This window comes from Artemia franciscana, chromosome 7 (genome assembly GCF_032884065.1).
Source record: "Artemia franciscana chromosome 7, ASM3288406v1, whole genome shotgun sequence".
Lineage (NCBI taxonomy): Eukaryota > Metazoa > Arthropoda > Branchiopoda > Anostraca > Artemiidae > Artemia > Artemia franciscana.
Window position 1 is genome coordinate 1,914,681 of NC_088869.1, and position 20,771 is coordinate 1,935,451.

Sequence of the window (20,771 nt, forward strand, 5' to 3'; positions counted from 1 at the left end):
TTTAACCATTTTTAGTTTGGTTTATTACTGATGACGGTCACTGCGTATGTGACCGAAATATCTAGTATTTTGTGTGAAATTTATCACTATCCATCAAAAGGACTTTATTCCTATTTGAACTTTTATTTATTGTCATGGAAAAGTGTTGTGGTCTTCAAAATTATCTAAGTTGTAATCTTTAATTTGAATCTGTGCAAACAGTATCAAATGCTACACAGTATTGCTGAGAAGCTTCGCTTTAAAAACAGTGATAGATTCTTATTTGAACTAGATATGTCGTTGGTATGATAGTTGTGCAGTCAAACACAGACGTGGAATATAAATTCATAATGGTGTATCAGGTAACTAAGTTTGTCAAGCAATGATCTTTGAAATCTAAGAGGGAAGAACAAAATAATAACATATTCTTTCAATATTTTTAACGTTTGGTGCTCCAGATATAATTCAATAGGATAACGGTAGATAATTCAAAAAACATGTTATATCCAAAACGTATACTGAAAGATGTTAAGATGAAAGACTTATATTGAAAGATGGTAGAAAGATCTTAAGATAGTTCATTGAAGGCCCTGTCACATTCAAACACAAGACAGTTGAAAGAGCCATCTATATAATAAAGAATATGCTAGCTGCATAGATAAGTGATAGATAGCGATAGATAGAAATAGCTGCATAGATAGATAGCGATAGAAGTAAATGGTCAGAACTTTCTTTTTTTTGTTTAACAAAAACACGACATACTACGAACAATTACTTCAAAGTCCTTATTAAGCCATATTTGGGATTAAAATGAAAAGAGATATATCAACGTCATTTTTGCTCAGAGAGGAATTCGCAAATATCAAAACCGAAAAGTAACTGGAAAAACTGCCGAATGCAAAGAACAGATCGAAGACACTGATAATACTTCTGAAAAAATAGCAGTGGTCATACCGAAAACAAAATTCTAAAGAAAACACTGGAAAGGATTTCTAATCTACCACATCCTCACATAAAGTTCTAACTGAAAAATATATGTTAATTTCTATAGAAAGAGCTGCCGCAAAAAAAAAAATAATGTGCAAAGAACAAAAATATTGCTTGTATACTGGAAAGGACTTCCAATCTTCCAATCAAAAAAAATGATGTGCAATTTTGCTTGCACACTACAAGAGCAGCCACAAAAAATAATGTGGAAACAATAAAAATGTTGCTTGCTTACTCGAAGAGTGGCTGCAAAAAAAGAATGTGTAAGCAACAAAATGTTGCTTGCATACTGAAAAATACTTTTTTATCTACCACATTCTCAAATAAAGTTCTGACTGAAAAATTAAAAGAATGTGCAAGCAACAAAATATTATGACTCTTTCAAAAACAATTTACCCCTCGTCAAGGTGATCATACTGCACGAATACCAGCCCCCAATGTCGACGTTAATTGCACAAACATTCGGAATCCGTTTTAGTTGAACAAAACCAAAGTTGTTGTTCGCATAATAGAAGACTTCGACTTCTGTATACTTGAAAATGAAGTCTTTACTTTAAAATGAATCAGCTTTAGGTACCCTAAAGCTGATTTACACATGTAATCAATACGTTATTTTTAAACAAAAGTTATTTTCAGCAAATGGGATTCATTTTCAAGAAAATTCACTGAAAATTCACTAAGCAGCTTCAACTTTTTTCGAGAAGCGGGGGGTGATCCTTTAGACGCTGTCATTGAAAATGAAAATATTCCACAAAGAGATGTACTCGCTAAAGCAAGGGCCTCATCTGTAATTCAAAATGTTATAATAGTTGTTATAACAAACAATAGTTGAATCAAATAATATAGTGAGTTCTTTTACTATTATTTTATTTTCTCACTTAGAACTTGGTGTATAAATAAGTAAGTATTTAACTTATTTTATTTTCCTTTTTCACTTTGATTTTGATGTGTTTTTCAAGTACTTAGCCATTCTTCTCAAAACGTGAGGCTTCAAATGTTTCGTTACGGAATTAAGGAGAAGAAAATATAAAGCTTAGATACGTTCAGCATTCACGATTAGCGCATGGCCAACATCGACATTTACAATGCGATGACCCGTTCGTAAGTTATAAAGACTTCATTTTTTCTAATTTTTCAAAATACCCCCCCCCCCCAACTCCACCAAAGAGAGCGGACCTCGTCTGGTTATGTCAGTTACCTATCTTGGACTTGTGCTTATTCTTTCCACCAAGTTTCATCCTGATCTCTCCGCTTTAAGAGTTTTCCAAGATTTTCAGTCCCCCCCCCCCTAATGACACTGGACCCGGTGGGGATAAAAAAGAGATCTAAGTTAAGAGGTCCTTCTAAATATGGAATTTCATTAATATATAAGCACTCTTTCGCAAGTTAAAAATACCTCCTTTTCCTAATTTTTAGAATTAACTTCCCTCCTCCAACTCCCCCAAAGAGAGCAGATCCGTTACGGTTATGCCAATCTCGTATCTAGAACTTCTGCTTATTTCTCCCACCAAGTTTCATCCCGATCCCTCCACTCTAAGCATTTTTCAAGAGTTTAGGTTCCGTCCCCCCCCCTCCCAAAAAAAATCTCCTTCACTAGTTAAGGTTGAAATTCAATATAAGAGTTCTGAGACATGATATATTTCCAAATATCAAATTTCATTAAGATCCGATCACTCCTTCGCAAGTTAAAAATACCTCAATTTTCTAATTTTTCAGAATTACCTCTCCCTCCCACTCCCCAAAAGAGAGGGTATCCATTCCAGTTATGTCAATCACGTATCTAGGACTTGTGATTATTTTTAACACCAAGTTTCATCCCGATCCCTCCACTCTTAGCGTTTTCCAAAATTTTAGGTCCCCCCCCTCTATTGCCCCAAATGTCACCGGATCCAGTCAGAATATACATTAAGAGCTTTGAGACACGATATCCTTCTAAACTTTAAATTTCATTAAGATCCGATCACTCCTTTGTAAGTTCGAAATACCTCATATTTCTATTTTTCAGAATGAACCCTCCCCCTCCCCCACTCCCCCAAAGAGAGTGGATCCGTCCTGGTTATGTCAATCACGTATCTAGGACCTGTGCTTATTTTTCCCACCATTTTTCGTCCCGATCCCTCCACTCTAAGTGTTTTCCAAGATTTTTGGCCCTCCCTCAATTCCCCTCAATGTTGCCGGATCCAGTCAGAATTTAAATTAAGAGCTCTGAGACACGATATCCTTCCAAACTTTAAATTTCATTAAGATCCAATTCCTCCTTCGTAAGTTAAAATACCTCATTTTAATTTCTTCTGAATTAATCCCTCCCCCCAACTCTTTCAAAGAGAGTGGATCTGTCCTGGTTATGTCAATCACGGCTCGAATTTCTCCAAAAGTAGTTTAGGGCCTTTTCAACAATGGAGCATACTGGCCAGACAAAGGCAGGAGCTCAGGATCTTTGAGAATCTATCCTAAGGAATTAGCCACTCATGTAATGGAGACAGCGGAGAAATATGATTGATTCCAAACATTCAAAAAATATGCACGGCTAGTGTGCAGAAAGCACTTAGTCCAACTTCACTTGCACCTATGTTATGAGCATCGTCATGACTAACTTCCGTTCAAAGGATAGTGAAATATAAAACTATTGCTAAACTGTGGGTGCAAAAATGTTTGACACAACAGATTTTCAATTTAGAGCCATATTTCATAGCACTAATGCCGTCACTGCAAAATTTTTCCAGTATCTGGGGTTAGGCGTTAATGCACTAAGCTCTGCAGTAAAGTTTGGTAGTTTAAGGGGTGAAATTCTCCATTACATAAGGACTAAAGTGATTCATTGTGTTGCAAGAGGAACACTTTGGTTTTGGCCCGTTTTTTTTTTCCTATGCCGCCGATCTCAACTTATTCCTGGAAACTGGTAAGGGTCTAACCTGTACCGTTTTTACGGAGAGTGTGGACCTCTGGCCGGATTGATGAATATGACATTATATTTTGGAAAGCTCCTCAGAACTCTTGCCTGGGGCCAAAAAGGATTGTTTTAGCTTGTCCACGAGCCAGAGCCTATGGTGTGCGAAGTGAAGAAGAGCTATATAGCCTATGTCAGAGAGGAGTATCTGAATTTGTGTAGCCAAGCTTTCGTTTAATCAAACCATGTTTATGCTTTCGAGTGGAAAGCTCCGTTCTAGCAGGCAAGCAGCCAGGCACCACTTTCAAATTGAAGATGGAATAAAATCTACAAGTGTTAAATATATGTGGCAGTTACCCGGCTGCGCAGCCAATATATCTTCTTTGAGTGATAATTTACAGAAGCAAAAATGTGGCATTTTCCCACGGGTCTGAAAGTGCTGCCATCTATTGTTTATACCCATTTCTATTCGTGATTTCAGCTGAGTTTATCATTCAGTTTTTCAGACTTGGGATTGCGGTAGAGAAATGGTATCAGATGTGCCTAATAAACTTTAAAAGTTCTCTCATTGCTAAGGAAATTGGAGCTTATCCTTTGCTCATTTCTAAGTGGTGACGTTAGAAATTTGGCCTACGACAAAAAAGATCAACTTTTGAACTAAGACATATAGAATTTTTTTTCGAGGGCAATCGAAAGCTCTTGATAAACTGATCAAAGTATATGACATGTTTTTTGGGTACAAAAATTCCTTCATGAGGTATACCAGTTTGAAAGTGTGAAGGGGTTGACAACTTCAGTAGTAAGGTTCACACTTAAATGAAATATAGGTCGATACAAATAATGAGACATATAGAGGACTTGTAAGCGACAGTCGGCTGTTAGGTAATAATCACCTTCGGCAATTAGGAGTTAGCAACTTTTGCTAGTTGGTGCATCTATTATTTGTTTCCAGTGTATTTGATGGTAAAATCAATTGGTAAGACATGTAGGGGACTTGTAAGTAATAATCTTCTGTTATGCTACCGTCAACTTCAGCGATGAGGGGTTTGCAACTATGCTAGTTGGTGTATCCATTTATTTGTTTCAGCTGAAGTTAATGCCTATCACGGGAGAGGGACTTATTAGTAAGAATCGGTTCACTTTGGGCAAGAAACGGCTGTTAGCTCATAATCATCTTCGGCAATAAGGGGTTTGCCACTTTTGCTAGTTGGTGCACTTATTACTTGTTCCCGGTGTGTTTGATGGTTAAACGAATTTGGTTCCAGTGGTACGACATGTAGGGGACTTGTAAGTAATAATCGGTTGTTGGGCTACAACCATCTTCCGCGATGGGGGGATTGCAACTTTTGCTAGTTGATGTACCCATTTATTTGTTTCCGGTGAACTTGATGTCTATCACGGGAGAAGGACTTGTAAGTAAGAATCTGTTCACTTTGGGCTAGAAATTTGTGCAAATTGGTGCACATTGTATTCAATCTATTTAAATCTGACACAATAAAGTGTTTACGCAACGGGTACAAACGATAACGTAAAACAGTGAGGTAGTTTCGTAATAATTAGTGTCACCCATGGTATTCTAATCCTGAAAAGTTACGGATAGCTTTATAAAACCAACTAAATTATATAAGACATTATTCCAAGTTTTCGTCCGTCACGATGTCTACGATTGAAAAGGATAAAGTTCAACTGGCTGCAAAGTCAATTTAGTCCTTTCTTTCGATATTATTTTGTATTTGTTGTTTTTCCAACGCTGAGGAATAGCCTTTGGTCATGTGATAACTGACTGCGTTCTTGCTTGAACATACCGTTTTAAAAACTTCAATAGGCTGACACCTTCATTATTTAACCGATAGTGAAGAAACAAGCACAAACTAGAATGTAAAACAATGAGATAGTTTCGTAACAATTAGTGTCACCTATGGTATTTTAATCTTGAAAAGTTACGGATAGCTTTATAGTACCAATTAGATTATATAAGATATTGTTCCGAGTTTTCATCCGTCACAATGTCTACGATTGAGAAGGATAAAGTTCAACTGGCTGCAAAGTCAATATAGTCCCTTCTTTCGGTGCTATTTTGTTGTTTTTTTCAGCGCTGAGGAATAGCCTTTGATCATCTGATTACTGATCGATAACGAAGAAAGAAAACCAAAGTGTTGCTCTCGCAACACTTTAGTCGGCGAAGCCAGGCAAAGGTTGCCTCAACACTTCACGTTGCCCGGGCAATGTAGGTCTAGTTCAAGGTTTAAATGCTATTGCTTACTTTCATTCGAATTAACTTTCTTTTTTATGAAAATACAAAGTATCACCAAGTTACACTCTTTCTATAAGTTGTATTTAATTTCCGAACGTTTCTTAATTAATGCATGTTTTGATTTTGGCTCACCACACATGAATTATTAAAATGAAATTTGCACATTATTATTTTTTGGCTAAATTGCTTTCTCATAGTTTCGATCAGACGATATTAATAAGAAAAGGGTGAGAGAGGAAGCCTAGTTGCACCTGAATTTTTGGTTACTTAAAAAGGCAACTAAAACTTTTTAATTTTTTTGCGTACGTCTTTATTAGTAATAAATATACGTAACTTACGAATTGACTTACGTGCCAAAATTCTATGTTTTTTATTTTTATTACTTGTATAAGGGGGTCCTCCCCCTCGTCAATACCTCGCTCTCTACAGCAAAGCTTCAATTTGGTCGTAATTCTTTAAGAATGACCCCTGAATCACAAGGGCCGTAGATTAAACCCCCTTATATATATATATATATATATATATATATATATATATATATATATATATATATATATATATATATATATATATATATATATATATATATATATATATATATATATATATATATATATATATATATATATATATATATATATATATATATGTATATATATATACATATATAATAATTTCTGTTCGTCTTAGGCTCTAATGCTGCTCCTTACTTCTACTTGAAAAACTTTTTTTATTTATTTTCCATTTTTTTTAATAATGCTAGAAAATCCTGTGGCCCTTTCATGTAAATTTTCTTCCCTCATAATAAGTTCTTCCATGGAAAGATCCTTCCTCGTGACACCCTCCCCCCTCGTCCCTTCAACAAGAAAAAGTCCCCATGAATATGTCTGTATGCGTCCCGATAGCCATTACTATATGTAAACAATGGTTAAAGTTTTTAACTTGCACCCCCTCCCCCAGTGAATATGGGGGATTAAGTCGTCCCGAAAAATATGATTATTAGGTTTTTCGACTATGCTGAATAAAATGGCTATCTCAAAATTTTTATCCAGAGATTTTGGGAAAAAATGAGCGTGAGATGTGGCATAGGTGCCATCTGATATTTTTAGTCACTTAAAAAGAGCACTAAAACTCTTAATTTTATTATAATGAGCCTTCTCGCGACATTCTAGGATCACTGGGTTGATACAATCACAACTGGGTGAAAAAGAAAATAAAAGAAACAAATAAAAACGCATCCGTGATCTGTCTTCTGGGAAATAAAAAACAAAATTCAACATTTTTGTAGCTAGGAGCTGGAAATTTCTACAGTAAAGTTCTCTGAAACGCTGAATCTGGTGGAGTGATTTTTCATTAATATTCCGACTTTTAAGGGGTGTTACCCCCTATTTTCTAAAATAGGGCAAATTTTCTAGAGCTCGTAACTTTTGATGGATAAATTAAACTTGATAAAACTTATATATTTAGAATTAGCGAAAAATACGATTCTTTCGATCTAGCTATTGGTATCAAAATTACATTTTTTTAGAGTTTCGGTTACTATTGAGCCTGGTCGCTCCTTAGTACAGTTCGTTACCACGAACTTTTTGAAAATATTTTATTCGATCGATTTTTTTTTGGTTTTTATAGGGAAAAATAGTATAGATAGAATAATCTCGATTAAAAGAAAGATATCATCAACTTTCCTCATCCATCTTCGTTCATTCAAAGAAAATTATTGAGAACCACATTATAGGCTTAAACAACTTGAAAATAAAAATAATTGTATACGTACCCACAGCCAATCCAGGGTCGCTATTTAATGTCTGAACTATTTCAGCTCCTTTATTTTTAAATTCCCAGTGTGGGTCAAGCTGGGATCGTCCTTCAGGATCTAACTTAACTTCTGTGAAACTTCTAAAAATAAGAAATTGAAGTTAAATTCAGATCCATAGAGAAAAAGGCTCAAGATTGGAATAGCTCAAACTTCTAAAAATAGTCAATTGAAGTTAAATCCAGGTCCATAGAGAAAAATCTCAAGAATGGAAGAGCTCAAAATTCTAAAAATAGGGAGTTAAAGTTAAGTTCAGATCCATAGAGAAAAAGGCTCAAGATTGGAATAGCTCAAACTTCTAAAAATAGTCAATTGAAGTTAAATCCAGGTCCATAGAGAAAAATCTCAAGAATGGAAGAGCTCAAAATTCTAAAAATAGGGAGTTAAAGTTAAGTTCAGATCCATAGAGAAAAAGGCTCAAGATTGGAGTAGCTCAAACTTCAAAAAATAGGCAATTGAAGTTAAATTCAGGTCCTTAGAGAAAAAGGCTCATGAATGGAAGAGCTCGAAGTTCTAAAAATAGAAAATTGAAGTTAAATTCAGGTCCTTAGAGAAAAAGACTCAAGAATAGAAGAGCTCAAACCTCTAAAAATAGGAAATTGAAGTTAAATTTAGATTCATAGAGAAAAGGGCTGAAGAATGGAAGAGCTCAAACTTCTAAAATTAGCAAATTGAAGTCAAATTAAGATCCATAGAGGCAAAGCCTCAAGAGCGAATAGCTCGAACTTCAAAAAATAGGAAATTGAAGTCAAATTCAGATCCATAGAGAAAAAGGCTCAAGAATGGAAGAGCTCCAACTTCTGAAAATAGGAAATTGAAGTTAAAACCAGATCCATAGAGAAAAAGTCTCAAGAATTGAAGAGCTCAAACTCCTAAAAGTAGGAAAGTGAAGTTAAATTCAGATCCATAGAGAAAAATGATGAAGAATGGAAGAGCTCAAATTTCTAAAAATAGGAAATTGAAGTTAAGTTCAGATCCATAGAGAAAAAGGCTCAGAATGGAAGAGCTCCAACATCTAAGAATAGCAAATTGAAGTTGAATTCAGATCCATAGAGAAAAGGGCTGAAGAATAGAAGAGCTCCAACTTCTAAGAATAACAAGTTGAAGTTGAATTCAGGTCTATAGAGAAAAGGGCTGAAGAATGGAAGAGCTCAAACTTCTAAAATTGGCAAATTGAAGTTAAATTAAGATCCATAGAGGCAAAGGCTCAAGAGCAGATAGCTCAAACTTCCAAAAATAGGAAATTAAAGTCAAGTGCAGATTCATAGAGAAAAAGACTCAAGAATGGAAGAGCTCCAACATCCCAGAATAGGAAATTGAAGTTAAAATTACATCCATAGAGAAAAAGCTTAAGGATTGAAGAGCTCAAACTCCTAAAAGTAGGAAAGTGAAGTTAAATTCAGATCCATAGGAAATAGGAAAGGGAAGTTAATTCATATCCACAGAGGAAAAGGGTCAAGAATGGAAGTACTCAAACCTCTAAAAATATAAAATTAAGGATGAATTAAGATCCATAGAGTAAAAGGCTCAAGAATGGAAAAGCTCAAACTTCTAAAAATAGATAAATTGAAGTCAAATTAAGATCCATAGCGAAAAAGGACAAATCAACTCAATCAATTATTTCAGTCATATTTATTTAAACATAAAACACCTAAATACTGTGCATAATCTACCAGGAAAGCACAAAAAGTGCTTGGCTAGGACAGAAACTTAACTGAAGAATAATTAAACAATCAACAAAGAGAAACAACGAATCAACTGGATTTATCAAAAGATAAAAAAGGGGGGATGACAAAGAGAAAGAAAAGAGAAAAAGATAAGAAAAATACCGAAAAGAGGAGGACCGCACAATATTTAGATCTAAACACTATTTCTGTAATGACCCTTCATTGCTCGCTTGAAGGTAATAAGGCTATTTGAGTTCCGGATTTCCAAGGGGATTAAATTCGAAATAGCCAAATTATCTAATTAAAAAAGAAGCTCTTTTTGTTGACGGTATTTCGTGGACATGTCACATGAATTTCGCGTTTCATAAGCATGCAAATCTTTATTGAAAGTAAATAGATTTTCAAATGACGATGGAAGGAGGTTGTTAAAATATTTAAAACAAAAAGTTGTGATCTGAAAATCCCTAGTCTTAGACACATCAAACATTTTAGTAAGTTTAAAATGAAGGTTAATGTTAACTGAATGCTGAAGAGGTGACATAATTTCAATGACCTTATTTTGGATGATCTGGATTATCTTATAACATGAGATGAAATTCCTCGCCCATATAGAGCATCCATAAGACGAATGGGGGCGAAAAATAGAATGATAAATCATTTTCAGGATTTTTTTTTTAGGGAAGTGGAATTTAAGAGAGCGGATAACTCCAAGAGACCTTGAAAGTTTGTTACCAATTAATTTGGCATGTTCTTTCCACGAAATATTCTCATCAATAATAAATCCAAGATATCTACTGGTTTATACTCTATTTATAACATTATTTTTTACTTTTAATTTGAGGTCTGTTTAGACTGATCCGATTCTAAAAAATAAAATATAATTTGTTTTACCTTAATTTAATGTTAAATACTGTGAATCAGCCCACAATACAAATACCACATCCAAGTTTAACTTGAAAATAGTGCTAAATTCTTTTTATTTTGTTAGTCTACTTGATTTAAATGGTGGACAAAATCTTAGTTCTAGCCTCAAAACGTGGTCCATGTTCGAAATCGAATAACTATATGCCGATCCTGGAATGTATATTTTTGGATACTATTATGGACTGTGAAACTGCATGAGGTTGTCCAAATTATCTATGAGAGGGTATTTAGATGAATTCTTTAGTCCCGTGTATCGAATTTATAAGATCAAGACTGGTAAAGATGTCTGATTTGTTCAAACAAGACCCACACTTACATGAAAACAAATCATAGGCAACACTCTAGCGTCACTTATAGTAAAGAGCCATAAGGGGGGGGGGCTCATTTAATTGACAATTGAAAGCTCTAGTGACATTTTTAAGAGTTTAAAATGATCAGAGGCTGACCCCCTTTTTTCTCAAATACATCTGAACAAAATTTCAGATCACTCTATTGTTTAAATATTCGACAGGTCAAATAATTATGCTTCTGGGATACATTTACCCCCTAGAGCTTACCAGGCAAGGACTGTAAGGTCTAAAAGTTTGCCACTTTTAAAAAATAATTTTTTCTGTTGGAGACGTGTTTGATCCTAGGTTTACAGAAAAGACTTAGGAGGTGAAACCTGTGGAAATGTTTTTAGCGATGTCGAACACGCTCAAAATATAATTGAACATGTTTCTTTTCAAAAGTGTGTTGGAGCAACGATTATGAACAGCTAAATGTCGTTGAAACCTTCATGGTCTGCTAAGTGGGATATTAAAGAGTGAATAGAAAGCTCCTCTTTCCCTTGTTCTTCTGAAATAATCCCTCCTCATCACTGACTAAATTTTGAAAACAAGTTTTTCTTTAAAATAGTCAAAAGGTCTAATGACTATGCCCTCTGAGGATCCCATTTCCTCAACTTTACCATGGCTAAGGATTACAAATTGTGCAACTTCCGCTTTATTTTCATTTAGGATTTATTATTAGGAAAAGATTCTCTGCCTCTAATCGTAATTACATGTTTGTCCCAGGTCTATTATACACCTAAGAACAGCCTCAGTAATGTTCCTTGGATGCCAAAAATTAGGCCATTTACAAAAACTGTTTGTTTTCTTCACCTTTTCTGATTAGAAGCTATTTCTGAAATGAAATAGTGGACGTTTTTGGAAGTGATAAATAAGAAAAAATCTAATCAAAGAAAGCCTATTTAGTTACATAAACACAAATACGTGAAAATAGGATTAAAAGAAGTGTAAGGTTTTTATTGAAACTCATAATTCTAAACCAATTTTCAATAGCAGGACTTTGCATTTTAATCGTTCATATGTTAATGTGATTCTTCACTTTACATACATATGAATGTAATCGTCTAACAAAATTGTCTAGTTTGCCGGCTAGTAATGACACATCAGCTAAATTTCCACGGTAAGTAAGTAAATTCTTCAAGGTGTTGGCACGCGGTGGCGATACCTAAGAGCCCTCCTTTCCACCTTGCTGCGTCCCCTCTCGCCTTAGATGCACCTCTAACTAAATATCTTGGTTTTAACCGATTTAATCTTGGATCTTTCACCCACGTAACTGAGCATTCATTAAACAGAAACCGTATTGTTTGTTTTTTTTTGTTTTTTTTTGGTAGTTGATGTACGTTCTTGAAGTCACCATACATTTAGAACATTGCTGCACCAGGTGTGTATTGACAAGTATTGACAACAAATATACTTTAAGTTTGACTCATCTCTGCTGCTTTCTCCACCAGAGCTGCGGTTTCCAACCCCAAAGACTGAAAGAGTGAAATTACCGTGGGAAATCTTGTGCCATCTTCTGGCCAAGTTTCGCATAAAATATATATATATATATATATATATATATATATATATATATATATATATATATATATATATATATATATATATATATATATATATATATATATATATATATATATGATGTTTTTATTGTTTATATATAATGTTTTATATAATGTATATGTAATATATATATAAGGTTTAATATAATAATATATATGATGTTTTTATTGTTTGGTAAATGACGACTTATACTTACTGACGACATGACTGCCTGTCCATGGATTATTCTTTATAGTTGATTGTGTATGGCTATGCTGTTTGACCTATGTGATTGTATGGATGAGTAGGGTTAAGGCCTTGTTCAAGTGTTGATCTATATTAATCACTAATTTAGGAAAACAGTCTTCCTTTTCTCCTTCTGTCTCATTTTATTTATTTTTTTTCAGTGTGTTTCTGCTGTTGCATTGGTGATTTCTCTTTTCGTAATATATATATATATATGTATATATATATATATATATATATATATATATATATATATATATATATATATATATATATATATATATATATATATATCGGCCGATAACCAGTAATTTTTTTTTACATATCCGATAATAAAATTGACCTTTATATCGACCCGATAACATTGGTTGGCTGATATATCGGTCGAGCCCTAGTAAGTTGATATCCCAAGGAAAGCTGAGGGGTATCGTACACTAAATCAAAAGACAATATTTGCATCCTGGCAGCTAAGTATATTAAGTTGAAACTTTCTAAGAATTTTTAGGGGGATATCGAAGATTTATCAAGGGGAAATCCGCGCCTCTCCCCCCTTATAGCCCTTTTTGATACCCTTTTAACACTGTGTGGGTATTTTCAATAGCTATGTATTCAAAATACTGTTCTACTGCAACTGCTGATGCTGCTAATATACTATTAATAATACTGCTAAGGCTGGTAATTACTACTAATACTGCTACTGCTCTGACAGTTAAATTCCTAAGGCTAGCTGAACTATTTTTGCTTTACAGAAAACAAATTTTATTGTATATAGTTTATTTTATATTTATGACGTTAAAAAATAAGATAGAATCTCAAACTGTCGAGCTCCTGGAGTTAATATCATTTCATATTAACTATTTAGTTTATTTTCACTATTTTTTTCCAGTCATTTAAAGGAATAACCCGGCGCAATAGTAAACAAAAGTCTAAAAAACGAAATTTTGATATTACTAATTACATCAAAAGAATGGTATTTTTATGCTTATTTTAAATATTTAGGTTTCATCAAATTTAATTTTAAAGATACCAGCTTAAGAAAATTTGCCTTATTTTTTAAAATAGGGGGGAACACCCCCTAATAGTCATAGAGCAAAATCACACCATCACATTCAAAGTATCAGAAAACCAAACTGTAGAAGTTTCAAGCTCCATTCTATAAAAATGAGGAACTTCGTATTTTTGCCAGAAGACCGATGACGGGGGCGTCTTTATTTGTTTGTTTTTTTTTCTTTTCCAAAGGGGTGATCATATCGACACAGTGGTCCTAGAATGTCGTGAGAGGAATCATTATAACGGAAATTAAAAGTTCTAGTGCCCTTTAAAAGTGACTCAAAAAATTGCAGGACACCTATGTCCCTTTCCACGATCATTTTTTCCTGAAGTCCCCAGATCAAAATTTTGAGATAGCTATTTTGTTCAGCATAGTCAAAAACCAGAATAACTATGTCTTTGGGGATGACTTACTCACCCACAGTCCGCTGTGGACGGGCTTCAAGTTACAAACTTTGACCAGTGTTTACATACAGTAATGGTTATTGGCAAGTGTACAGACGTTTTCAAGCAGATTTTTGGGTTTGGGTGGGGGGTTAAGGGGAGGGAGCTAAGTGCAAGGATCTTTCCTCAGGGGAAGAGAAATGAAGGGGGCGAAGGATTTTCTAGCATTATTTAAAAAAATGAAAAAATAAATTTGAAAATTTTTTTCAACTGAAAGTAAGGAGCAGCATTAAAACCTCAAACGAACAGAAATTATTACGCATGCGAGGGATTCATCTCCACCTAAATACCTCGCTCTTCACACTAAATTACTTTTAGTAATTTCTAATATTTATTCTACGGCCTTAGTGATTCCTTTCATTTATTCTCTTCTTTTAAAGGTGCCTACCAGATACAAGTAGAGATGGATATCCTAGTATATAAGGACAAAAAGAAAGAAGCATAAAAGACAGAGAATAGAGAAAGCATAAACTCACTTAATTTTTTTGTATTTTTTCGATTTCGAGTCAAGTTTGACTCATATAACTGAATATGTTACTTATATAATAGATTTTTATCCAAAAAATGTTCTAAAAGTGCGCATATCAGTACAGTGGGGGACTCATGGAGCTCATTAGTGTATAAATTTCAGTCGTCAGAGCGGGGGGGGGGAGGTTAGCTCTTACCTAAACGAGAAACAAAGTGCAACTAAGAACATTGCGATAAAAAGTAGGTTTCCTTCAAACCAACTGATTATTATCTTGTTCCTTTTTTTGACTTGAATACAAGGGATATTCTGTCTGTTGCCACGGCACCTAGAATCCTGTCATCCGTTACTGTCAACAATTTTTTCTTATTATCAGATATAGCTGTTGACACATAATGAGAGCAGATCTTCTGAAAAATCTGCCAAATATACTGGTAGTTGGGGGGCTGAAACGTTGAAAGAGTTTGTTGACACAATTGAGGAAGAGGGATAGCCTGAAAAACTGGACCTAGGAGTCTTTAGTATTTACCTATAAAAATCTCGTCTGCAGCAACAGCAGCAATTAATCTTCAAGAGAGACATGAAGAAATAAAGACAATGCCTCCCTGCGTAGACCATAACGGCACAAGCTACCGATAAGGATCTTGTGGGTGAGAATTTCAAAAGATTTCTTTACATCAACAAAAAAGGCTGCATGTGTGAAACCATAATCCGGAGAGTGTTGTACAAATTGAAGAAGTCTAAGGAATTCACTTCTATTTCCGTAGAATTCATTTCCTCGGTTTCAAAAGATTTTTTCAAAATTTTAAAATTTCGAAAAAAGTTTCAAAATTTCAAAAGATTTTTTTACATCAACAAAAAAGGCGGCTTGTGTGATATCATAACATAAAGAGTGTTGTAAAAATTGAAGAAGTTTAAGGAATTCACTTCTATTTCCGTAGAATTCATTTCCTTGGTTTCCTCATTGTAGATGTGGAATTTAATTGTTGTGGGTGGACAAAAGAAGGTAATTAGGGAAGCTACAGTATACAAACAGAAAAAGTAGAATTCCCCAGAAAATGTCGTGTTCAGCTTCAATTACAGCATTTACCCGAAGTCACCAGAAAATTCTGCTATAACTTCAATATTTTGGTTCGACACCAACGCTTCGTTAGGTCCAACTTTTGATACAACCTAATATACCATCTTTTTCAATGGAATGAAGTATTGTATTTTCCAAAAACAAAGCAGGCAAACTCAAACTCTTCTTTGGGAGTAAATTTGGTCTCACTGAAAAAAGTTCAAGCTGACTTTTTAACGAAAAGAAACTTTAAATCTTATAAGCCTAAGAGGGACTCAACCCCACCCTTCTTCGCTTTTGTAGGTATCCCCTTTCGTCCAAACTGATTGAAATTATAGATAGCCATTTTGTTCAAAACTAGTCAAAGGGACTCAAAAGATATGCCTCTGGAGATTTCATACCTGCCCCCATCACCAAAGGGTTGAGGGTTGTAAATTATCTAATTTACCCATTGTTTATATGCTGGTTTTATCATTTGAAAAGGAAGAATGTTTGATTCTTGCTGTTTCTGGAAAAGACAAGGGTATTAGGCTGAAACTTCAAACAATGTTGAGTTGAGGGGTATGTTAAACTAAACCAAAAGCCGCAATGTGTGTCTCATTTGTTAAGAAGGTGAATATGCAACATCTTGGGTTTACTGTGGGGTTTAACTTAAAGCTTTCAAGACATTTTGAGGTGGATATTTAAAATTGGTTGGAGAGCTACCAGGGTCTACCATGTCCTTTTTAGCTGCCCTCCTTGCAAAAATATCCGTTCAAAGATTAAAGATAGTTGTCTCGTTCAAAATAGTCTAAAGGTCAAATAAGTGAGCTTATGGGGAGAGCACAACCCCTAACAGCCCCTAGGACAATGATTACAAGCTATTCCAATACCGTTTTCCTTATATATAAGTTTCGTTGTTAGGAAATGGAAGCATGTTTTATCATGAGATCCTAAAACTGGTTAAGATATTAATGCAAAACTTTCAGAAATTACTTAGGGGGATGTATAGGAAAATCATAGCATACTATATGCAGGATCGTTGTAAAAAAAAAAAAAAAAAAAAAAAAAAAAACAAGAATATATAAGGAACGGCTCAGGGTGTTAAGTTTATACTTTCAGGGTGTTAATTTTAATCTTTAAGGGGTGTTATGGGGGATTTTGCCAAGTAGTAGGAGGGCAGCCAGTCAATCTTCCATTCCTTTTTCAGATTCCACTCTCTCGCCTTAACAATGATAGAAATAAAGAAATGCTGCTTTGTTTGAATCACTCAAAAGGACTACCAATTAAGCCTCTAAATACATTATGTCCTTCGCAGCTTCTGTGTTAAGGAATGCAAATTTTGTCATGGGTTCATTCGACAAGTAGTTTGATATCCCTAGCCTGACTCTGATCGAGATTAAAAAATAGACACATTATCAAACAGTTCGTGGTAACGAACTGTAGTAAGGAGCGACCCGGGTCAATAGTAAACGAAACTCTAAAAAACGGAATTTGATGCTAAAAGATCCATCAAAAGAATCGAATTTTCATGCCGATTCTAAATATATATAAGTCTCATCAAATTTAATCTTATTTATTTAATCAAAAGTTACGAGCCTGATAAAATTTGCTTTTTTTTGGAAAATAGGGGAAACACCCCCTAAAAGTCAAAGAATCTTAACGAAAATCACACCATCGCATTCAGCGTATCAGAGAACCCTGTAGAGAAATTTCAAGCTCCTATCTACAAAAATGTGGAATGTCGTATTTTTTGCCAGAAGACAGATCACGGGTGCGTGTTTATTCGTGTTTTTTTTCCCAGGTGTCATCGTATTCACCAAGTGGTCCTAGAATCTCGCAAGAAGGCTCATTCTAACGGAAATGAAAGGTTCTATTGCCCTTTTTTAAGTGACCAAAAAAATTGGAGGGCACCTAGGCCCCCTCCCACGCTCATTTTTTCCCAAAGTCAACGAATCTAAATTTTGAGATAGCCATTTTGTCCCGCATAGTTGAAAAACATTTTAACTATGTCTTTGGAATGACTCACTCCCCCACAGTCCCTGGGGAAGGGGCTGCAAGTTACAAACTTTGACCTGTGTTTATGCACAGTAATGGTTATTGGGAAGTGTACAGACGTTTTCAGGGGGATTTCTTTTTGGTTTGGGTTGGGGTTGAGAAAGGGGGCTATGTGGGAGTATCTTCTCTTGGAGAAATATGTCATGTGGGGAGAGAAATTCAATGAAAAGGGCGCGGGATTTTCTAGCATTACTATAAAAAAAAAAGAAGAAAAAATAAACACAAAAAAGTTTTTTCAATTGAAAGTAAGGAGTAGCCTTAAAACTTAAAACAAACAGAGATTATTACGCATATGAGGGGTTCTAGAAATACTTTAGCATAAAGAGTAAGGTATTTAGGAGGAGATAAATACCTTGCTCTTTATGCTAAAGTATTTTTAGTAATTTCAACTACTTATTCTACTGCCTTTCTGATTCAGGGGTCATTCTTAAAGAATTGGGACAAAATTTAAGATTTAGCCAAAATCAAAAATGCAACAATTCAAAAACATTTAGAAACTAAACAAAAAAAAACTAGTTTTTTAAACTGAAAGTAAGGAGCGATATTAAAACTTAAAAAGAACATAAATTACTCTGTATATGAAATGGGTTGTCCCCTCCGCAATCCCTCGCTCTTTACGCTAAAGTTTGACTCTTTGCCACAATTTTACTTTTTAAAACAATTAAAAACTTTAGCGTAAAGAGCGAGGGATTGCGGAGGGGACAACCCATTTCATATCGGAGTAATTTCTGTCCGTTTTAAGTTTTAATATCGCTCCTTACTTTCAGCTTAAAGAACTAGTTTGTTTTTTTTAATATTCAAAGAAATCAAAATGTCTTATAACCTTTGCCCAGGGAAAAGGTTGTAAAAGCTGTCCAATGCTTATACAAAGGTTTTATCAAACAGTTGGTGGTAACGAACTGTAGTAAGGAGAGACCCGGCTCAATAGCAATTGAAGTTCTAAAAAAATGGAATTTTTACACAAAAAGTTGCATCAAAAGAATTGCATTTTAATGCTAATTTTCAATATAGAAGTTTCATTAAGTTTAGTATTACCCATCAAAAGTTACGAGCCTGAGAAAATTTGCCTTAGCTTAAAGAATAGGGAGAAACACCCCTTAAAAGTAATATAATCTTAACGAAAATCACACCATCAGATTCAACGTATCAAACAACCGTGCAGCAGAAGTTTCAAGCTCCTACCTATAAAAATGTGGAATTTTGCATTTGTTTCCAAGACAGATCACGGATGTGTGTTTATTTGTTTGTTTGTCGTTTTGTTTTTTATTTTCGTTTTTTTTTTTCCCAAGGGTTATCGTATCAACCCAGTGGTCCTAAAATAACTTGAGAGGGATAAGTCTGACAGAAATTAAAAGTTCTAGTGGCCTTTTTAAGTGACCAAAAAATCGAAAACCGAAAATTCTCCAAAGCTACCGCATCAAATATTGAGATTGTTATTTTATTTAACATGTCGAAAAACCTAATTACCATGTCTTTGGGGACGACTTAATCCCCACAGTCCCTGTGGGAGGGGCTAAAACTTACAAACTTTGACCAGTGTTTACATATAGTAATGGTGATTGGGAAGTGTAAAGATGATTTTAGGGGGAAATAAAAAAAAAATAAAAATCAGGGGAAAAAATAAATTAATATGCAGATTTTGTTTTAATTATTTATGTGTGGAGAGCCAAAATCAAAATATGCATTAATTCAAAAATGTTCAGAAATTAAATAATAAAACAAGTTTTTTAAACTGAAAGTAAGGAACGATATTAAAACTTAAAACGAAAAGAAATTGCTCCGTTTATGAAAGAGACTGTTCCCTCCTCAACGCCCCACTCTTTACGCTAAAGTTCGACGCTTTTTTTCAACTCTACTTTTTAAAACAGTAAAAAACTTTAGCGTAAGGAGTGGGGCGCTGAGAAGGGAACAGCCCCTTTCATATAGGGAATAATTTCCGTTCGTTTTAGGTTTTAATATCACTCCTTACTTTCAGTTTAAAAAAAATGTTTTTTGTCATTTAATCATTGGGAAAGGCAGAATGTTTGATCATGAGTGTGTCCAAGAAAGTTAAAGGTGCTAAGATGAAACTTCAGAAAATGCCTGAGAAAATTTTGAATCAAATAAAACAGACACTTTGTTCACCCAGGAAAGAAATAGGAGGTATTTGCAGTATGTTAAGAACAACTATGGTCATTAACTTGAAACTATCAGGTCCACTAGTACAACTGCTGCAACTGCAGTTGCTATTGCAACTGGATGCACCTGCGGCTGTGACTATTTGCGACTGTGACTGTTTCTAATTTTGACTACTTTCAGAAAATATTAGGGGATATTGAACAAACCAAAACATACTATATTCATGCTGATTTTCAAGACGTGCATCAGTTGTATCTCGTGAACAGCTGAGGTTATTAAGTTGAAACATTACAGGTATGTTAAGCCGTACATGGAGGGCAAAGGGTCCCCTCATCTTTTCTAGGCATCCCCATTTATACTGAAGCCATTTACAAATAGCGACTTTGTTTGAAATAATCAGGAGCTCTAGTAATTACGCCTCTAGGGATACCATGCCCCAGATCCCTAAGGTAAAGATTGTAAATTATGCAAATGTGTCCGTACTTTACATTTGTTATCTATTGCTGGCAGTGTAATTCAATTCAATAAAGAGTATAACACGAAGAAAAAAGGAAAAAATATTGAAAATGAGAAACAATAAACGTTAAAACGTGGTTGAGTTTACTGGCAGAGGATTTAAAATCTTTCACTCTTTTAGCAATAACTGTAGCTGGAAAAACAAGTCTAAGTTTTTGGGACAAAAGGAGTAACGGTCCAAGGGGACATAAACAAAATGAATTTAACAAATCTAAGATATATCAGGCATACAAGTTTTTCTAAGCAGGAAATATTACAGCAGGAGACAGAGAAAGAATATGAGATACAGTTAGACTATTGTAAAGCTTAGAGAGATGCAAACGACTAGGGTGTGTACCTTCGCTCAGTCTAAAAAGTATCATTTTACTAAGTAATTTTCTACCAACAGGAAACCGTTTTATTGCTTATTTCACAAGGGACCGTTGCCTCATTTTTTCAAAACAGTAATCCAA

At 34.5% G+C, this 20,771-nt stretch overlaps 1 protein-coding gene across 1 annotated transcript in view; it reads right to left on the reverse strand.

The window, feature by feature from the left end:
- The window catches only part of LOC136028719 (cartilage oligomeric matrix protein-like), a 136,446-nt gene that overhangs the window by 23,946 nt on the left and 91,729 nt on the right, over positions 1 to 20,771 (reverse strand). Inside the window, exon 10 of the mRNA XM_065706587.1 lies at positions 7,882 to 8,003. Within this exon, the coding sequence (XP_065562659.1) occupies positions 7,882 to 8,003 (122 nt within the window). The remainder of the gene's footprint in view (positions 1 to 7,881; positions 8,004 to 20,771) is intronic.